At 47.4% G+C, this 7,408-nt stretch overlaps 1 protein-coding gene across 1 annotated transcript; it reads right to left on the bottom strand.

Annotated features, from left to right (window-relative positions):
- Positions 1-2,361: 2,361 nt before the first annotated feature.
- Positions 2,362-6,963, bottom strand: smarcb1a (SWI/SNF related BAF chromatin remodeling complex subunit B1a). Its single transcript, XM_080467866.1, has 9 exons — positions 6,837-6,963; positions 5,849-5,960; positions 5,042-5,171; positions 4,229-4,366; positions 3,837-3,964; positions 3,594-3,760; positions 3,323-3,513; positions 2,970-3,101; positions 2,362-2,747 (listed from the first exon to the last, which is right to left on the bottom strand). The coding sequence occupies exons 1-9, from the start codon at positions 6,918-6,920 to the stop codon at positions 2,708-2,710; spliced, it is 1,122 nt and encodes a 373-aa protein (XP_080323992.1). The 5' UTR covers positions 6,921-6,963; the 3' UTR covers positions 2,362-2,707.
- Positions 6,964-7,408: the final 445 nt, after the last annotated feature.

Raw genomic sequence — 7,408 nt, 5'->3', positions numbered from 1 at the left:
TGCATCTGGACGCTGTCTCCTTTTCTCCCTCTGTACATGAAATAAACTTTCCAGGTGTCTCCACGGGGACTCCTCCTCCGTCTCTTCTTCATTGTCACTGTTGACAGTGCTGTCCTCTGTCTCCATATGACCATCTGTGTCTCCAAATCTTCAGTCCACTAATCAGTCTCTTGCCTCCAGACACCTGGGCCTGCTGCCCGAGTTGGTCTTTGCTGACGTCACAGGGTCACAATCGGACAGCCTCATTGGCTGATGAAAGATGAAAGATTTGACTATTGTGGGCGTACTCAGTAGCGACTTACGGTTTTAAAAGTAACGAAGTAGATCACGTGGTGTAAATTCTACTCAAGTATGAGTAAAATGACACACTTGAAAAAAATTATCTTAAAAGTACAAGTACCCCCAAAAATCTACTTAATTACAGGAACTTGAGTATTTGTAATTCATTACTTCCACCCCTGGGTATTACACAATTTGTAGTGAGACTGGGGTGGCCTGCTGCGTGGCTCCTGTCTTCTTCTGACTTTATTTTGAACTCTTTCTGTCAACCGTTTTGATTTATCCTGACACGTGTGTTGGTGAGCTTTTCTCAGTCCTACCCAACACGCCTTTTTTTTTTTTTTTTATCAGACGTAACAGTGACTGGACTGAAGAAGACTAGTCGATTAGTCCTTTTTTTTCTTTTTTACTTCCATGCAGTGATTTTAAACTAAGTCGTCTAAATGGGAATCGTCTATCTGGGAATCGTCTATCTGGGGGGAAACACTGTAGTCTAACTGGGAATCGTCTACCTGGGATGACACCATCAGGTGTGCAGAAGGGGAAGGAAGCACCATAAGAAGAAGGATGGATCTGCTAATCACACATCTGCCTGCAGCATCATCCACTCGACAATAACCCCGTTACACACTCTTTTTCAGGGTTCAATGTAGTATAAGCTTCCAAAGTTTGATTGTATGTAGTCTAATTACATGTTCTTCTTTTATGAACTTTTTTAAAATTATTATTATTATTATCAGTCGTTGTAGTAAATTTCAGTTTCTGGTTAAATAAACAAACAAACAAAACGGATGAAGTGACTGACTGTCAGATGTACCAAAGGTGAAGTGAATAACATCCAGCAGGGCTTTGTCACGGCTCAAAGAAAAGGAGGACGGAAAGGACGAGCTTGACCCCGTCAGCAGTTGCAGTAGTTTGTCGGGCAGCGGGGCGGCTGGTAAACACGACGCTAATTCTGGGTGTAAATGAGGAGGTCTGGAGGCGGCGTGGAGCTGCTTCACATTCCTCTGTAATGACGGCCCTCGGTGTGTTTACCTCCTGGGGACGTGTGCAGGTCCGTCTCTGGAGCCAGGGCCGCTCTAATGGCAGCTCCATCATCCCGGATTACACACACTCCGACAAGTCGTAAAACTAACACACACACACACGCACACACACACACACACACACACACACACACACACACACACACACACACACGCAAACATTGCATTCCCGTTTCAAATCATCGTCTTTATTTTCCTATCCTCTACCTTGTAGTGCCATGTTATGTAATAAAGGTGCAATATGGAATAATGTAACACATTTTCAACTCATTATGTAATAATGTTACATTTTGTAACAATTGTTGCACAATGTAACAAGTTATTACAAAATGCAACATTATTGCATAATGAGTTGAAATTGTGTTACATTATCAAATATTGTACCATTATTACATAATGTGGCGCTACTTACCTCATTGCCCAGCTCAGAGTGAAGCTCTGATCCGTCACACACTGACAGGAAACCAGGGAACATACATGCACAGGGAGAACATGCTGACTCGACGACGTACTTCAGAGCGGAGAGAGAAAATGGATGTGACATTTCATGAACGGCAACAACAGACAACCTGTTCATCTTACAGTGACTCCAAGATATTTCCTTCTATTAACAGACGAGTTGGGATCCTCCCTGCGGGACTGGAACAACCATGTAGGATGGAAACAATCCTTTTAAATGTATGAAAGCCAAAATAATATTTTTTATATTTAGGTAAATATTATAAGCTTCTTAAAGATCCTGAGAAAATATAAAATCTGCAGCCGATAGTGAAATAATAACGATTGACTAGAGTGACGTGACATGGTAACTTTCATTCACTGAGAAAACTGCAGCACTCTATCACGGTTCAAATTTAAAAAAATAATTTCTCAAGATTTCTGCACCGTGGATCAGCTACGTAAAAGTAAAAGACATCAGTGCTGCATAAAATGTTTTGTTCCACATCAGTCAGTCAGTCAAAACATTTCTGCAGAGAGAATTCGATCAAAGAATCAAGCTTTGCTTTTTTTTTTTTTATAAATTTTTTTTTATTTTGTAAGAATTATTCAAATGTACAAAAAAGACAACAAATACAACAGAACAATATATTATCTGAGACGGACGGTGGCTTCTCCCTCTGTGGTCATAAAGAGTCAGTGGTCTCCTGGCTGAGGGTGGGGCGCCCCCAAACTCAAAATCCATAAAAAAAAAAAACTAAACCATGAAAGACACGACGCTGACGGAGATCCTGAGCAGGCGAGATGTCCATCAGCAGGTGGAGGAGGAAACGTGGTGGAGGAAAATGGAGGAGGAACATGGATGAGGATGGAGGTGCATGGGGGGGTCACAGTTGGAGCCTGGAACCACTGGTCCAGGCTCCAGTGGGGGGAGGGGGGTGGGGTTACCAGGCAGGTGCTGTGTTCGCCAGCCGCCTCATTCGCCTGCGAAGCAAACGGGAGAAGAGTCAAAGGAGATGAAGCTGGAGGGCGGGACTGTCCAGAGACCATGACGGAGGCAGCAGGTCTGTCTGCTCCGAGGTCGTTCATCCATTCATTCATTTTTAAAGGTGAAGACAGAACGTTGTACTAGAACGCTACTCGGGTCACTCTGAAGGAGTGAAAACATGCAAACAGAAGATGTTGAGATCTGAAGCTCGGACTCACCTGGTGTTCCTGTCCTGGTCTCTGATCTTCTTCTCCATCTCTGCGTCTGTCAGGGTCTCCAGCAGGGGGCACCACTGGTCCGCATCTCCTGTGTTTCTGATGGCAATCTCCACTGTGGGCAGCGGGTTCTCACTGTGGACACACACTCAGGTTAGAAGGTCAACGCTGACCAGCGTCCAGTCCAATGTGTCTTCTCCCCCTGAGTTCTATTCTATTCTATTCTATTCACATCTATAAGGCAACCAACACTTTTACATAATTTAACAATTTGGTGAATAGTAGCAAAAAACCCAGCAGGAACACATTTCATTGTTGGCATACGGAGACATAGGAGTGTGTGTATGTGTGTTTACCTGAAGGCGTACGTCCTCTGGTGCCAGCTCAGTTGACCTCGAATGCTGTAGGCGATGGTGGTGACGAACTCTCCTCCGAGGCCGAGCTCTGAGCAAAGCTTCAGGGCGAACTTCTCCGGGGAGTTCTCCCTCTCAGACATGTCCCACTCGAACTGGTCCACCAGCGAGATGTTCCCCACGTGAATGTTGAGCTGGAGCACAGAAGGAGGAGGGGGGGGTCATCAGAAAGGGGAGGGGTTATCCAGGGGGGGAGGAGGTCGCTGCTCCTCACCTTGATGATGACTCTCTGGTCCGTCTGTTCCTCCAGGAGACTGTCGGTGGGGTAGGACTCGATCTGCTGGCGGATGGCGGAGGCGATGGCGGGGACGAAGGCCAGCGGGTTGAGGTCCAGGTCGTCACACAGGATCTCCGCGAACATCTCGGGGGTCATGAGCTTCTCTGTTCAGGAAGGGGGGGGGACTGGGTCAGGAGGAGATCAGCAGAGCCGAGCAGGAGGAGCCGAGCGGGAACTCACCGTTCATGTTCCAGGTGAACGCGTCGCGCAGCTTCTGACCCTCGATCTCCATGTCCAGGCGGATCGGAACCAGGACCTCGGACTGAGTGGCGTTCTCGTGGATCACTGCGGGGTCGTGGTCGTCGAAGCTGAGCAAGCAGACGGGGACAGAAGGTGAGGATCCCTGAAGAGTTTAGAGGATGACCATGAAGATGTTTGGTCCAGATGTATCAGAGCAAAGATACTGAAGCTCCTCTCTCAGGTGAGACATCCGGACCGAACCTGCACTCGGGCCTAATGACTATGAGACATGTTGACGTTTTCACAATCATTGTGAACCAGAAGAAGTTCTTCATGACACTGAGTGAGCCTGACAGAAGACTGGTGGAGACGCTCGAGGTCGACGGCCTCACCACAGGGGGAAGGTCCTCTTCTTGTCGCGGCCCAGCCGGCTCCGGTTGATGGTGGTGGAGCAGGGCACGGCGTCCAGGTGGTGGGAGCTGTTGGGCAGCGTGGGAACCCACTGACTGTTCCTCTTGGCCTTCTGTTCCCTGGAGACACAAACACTCTCACATGTTCTGGGACCGTACCAACTGTAAGAGGACCAAGTATACTTTAAACTGGTGCGGCAGTGTAGTTATCAGTACATCCAGTAGGGGGCAGTAAGGCAACAGAGGACGGTATGGGGCAGTAGGGGACAGTAGAGGGGAGTAGGGGGGGTTTTGAGGGCAGTAGAGAACAGTAGAGGACCGTAGGGGACAGTAGAGGGGAGTAGGGGACAGTAGAGCGGAGTAGGGGACAATAGGGGGAAGTAGAGGGCAGTCGGGGGAAGTAGGGGACAATAAAGGTCAGTAGGGGACAGTAAGGGACAGCAGAGGGCAGTAGGGGACAGTAGAGGGCAGCAGGGATCAGTAGGGGGCAACAGAGGGCAGTAGGGTTCAGGAAAGGACAGCAGAGGGCCGTAGGTGACAGTAAAGGGCAGGAGGGGACAGAAGAGGACAGTAGAGGGCAGTAGGGATCAGTAGAGGGCAGTAGGGATCAGTTGGGATCAGTAAGGGACAGCAGAGGGCAGTAAGGGACAATAGAGGGGATTTATGGGTATTAAACACTGCCCCCTCAGATCATCAGAGGTATTATTCCGATAGATCACACAGTAACGATGACCGAAGATGGACAGAAGCTCCGTCTGTGTCCGTCTCAGGACACTTGGTCTTCGTGGAGGTTACCTGAGGTAGGCGGGGGGCTCTGTGCTGATGGACACAGCCTTGTACTTCTCATCGTTTCCTTCCAGGATCTCTTCCACCTCGGAGGCCTTCAGCAGAGTCACGCTGGTTGCCAGCTGAGTGTAGCCATGATCTGAAGACATTCAAATCCACATCACTTCAAAAACCACTTCAAACATCCTCCAGAACCCGTCTGAGGTCCCGGTAGAGCTCAGAGCCCCGTGGCTCCACACGACTTTCACCAAAACTAAAATTAAATTACTGCTTTATTTCTGAGGGACTCAGTTAATCTAAGTCAGTATGAGTTAAGCCTCATTTCCACTGCACAGTATGTCCCGGTACGGCACGGTATGGTACTGGTCTTTGTGCATTTCCACCGACAAAAGTTGTGGAAGGTACCGAAAGTACCATACACAACTTTTACCATTGTTCCTAACCCCTCCGTTGGGACCTTGGACTGACATTGCAGCTGTCTGCTGACTGATAGTGACATTCGTCACCCTCAACAAGCCCACGATATTTAAATATTTCATCGGCCAAATAAAACTTCTGTTGTTGTTCACATACACTCCTTTATGGACAATGTTTTTAATCTCAACTCGGTTTATTGACATGTCGGCACTACACCCAGTGTTCTGAGGAGGTGCAGACGCTCCTCTCTGTAATAGGAGTGGAGGAGAATCAGCGGGAGCTGGACGCTGCTGTTCAGTATGAGAAACTGTGTCACAGAGAATGGAGGCTCATGGCTCAGTCGCTCCACGTTATTCTGTTTCTGTATGAGACGACTCGGGGCTCTGAGGTTCTACTGACCGTGAGACGACTCCACGATCTTCTTTCGCTCTTCTACAGACGCCAGTTTCCTCCATAGTGACGGATAGCGTTTATACAGGGAGCCCCGGAACATCCGCAGGTAGTTCCCCACCTGAAGACAGACAGAGACCATGAGATCGGTCCAGACCACAGAGACAGCATGAGACTAGTCCAGACCATCAGGACTTGTCCCAGTTCAATGGACATTTTTTTTATCACTCTTCTGAAAATAGAAATGACACTTTCTAAACAACAACGTACCATTTAACGGCAACATACTATTTAAATAGTTTAACTAGTTTATCAACATGTCTGAGGAACTCGTTTACTAAACTGTCAGATGGAACTAGTTTACTAAACTGTCAGGAGAACTTGTTTACTAACCTGTTAGAGGAACTACTTTACTAAACTGGGGAATTAGTTTACTCACCTCACTCTGAAGTTACTCGCTTCAGAAGATAAACTAATTCCCATTGTTAACCTTCAGTACTAGTTAATCTCCATCACTGTTCAGCTAGTTAACCTTCAGTACTAGTTAATCTCCATCACTGATCAGCTGGTTAACCTTCAGTACTAGTTAATCTCCATCACTGTTCCGCTAGTTAACCTTCAGTACTAGTTAACCTCCATCACGGATCAGCTGGTTAACTTTCAGTCCTAGTTAATCTCCATCACTGATCAGTTGGTTAACCTTCAGTTAATGCAGTTATTCCACCAGTGGACACGGCTAGTCAGTTAACTCCTCATTCATTCCTCCAGGACAGACTCCATCCACCCTGGAAACAACTGGTCTCCTGCTCGGTGTCCCGGTAGGTCCGGTGGCTCTCATAGAAAGATCCCGGTAAACAAGACGCTCTTCGGGGTGATTTAAAAGCGTCTTTGTGTCCCTGCGGCCTCTCCAGGGAAGCTAAGCTAACTGCTAGCTGCCGGTTTACCGACCCGTCTGTGAACACAACGATCGTTCCTGCGCACAACGATCTCAACTGACCTCAGATCCGATCATGTAGAAGTCCCCATCCTCCTCCAGCTGGAATTTGACGGGTTTTTGTCCAAATGTTTTACTGAGCGCCATACTGAGAGAAACAAAGATGCACACTGCTGCGCATGCGCAACTCACAGCCTTGAACTGTCGCTCAAAAGTGACGTGGCCAGCCGAGAAACAACAACAACAGCCGCGGTGTGGGTACCTACAGCGGCAGCAACAGCAGCAAGGACAAGTTTTCTCCTTGAAGCCTGGTTTTTCAGGTTTCCACTTGTTAAAAAGTAGTTATTCTTTCCACCTTCGCCTGCTGCTCGTATGGAATTGTTGGTGTTTTCTGTAAAAGCGAGATGACTGCGTTTTGTGACTGTATAAATAAATTTGATGTGAATAGCTGACGTGCAAACAAACAGTCCTGCTCTTCATTTGATTTTGGAGTTTCACATCTCACCAATGTCCTCAATGCTGGAGAACGTCTTACTCGACTTCTGATATCTGTAGAACCTGGAATGAACCCTGGAGGTTCACTTATGTTCACACAGGATTTAATAAAAGTGCTTCAGTTATCAATGTTTTAGGAT

Source organism: Lipophrys pholis (assembly GCF_963383615.2).
Source record: "Lipophrys pholis genome assembly, chromosome: 7".
NCBI lineage: Eukaryota > Metazoa > Chordata > Actinopteri > Blenniiformes > Blenniidae > Lipophrys > Lipophrys pholis.
Note: the sequence above shows the minus strand (reverse complement) of the source record. Positions and strands in the feature narration are given on the sequence as shown.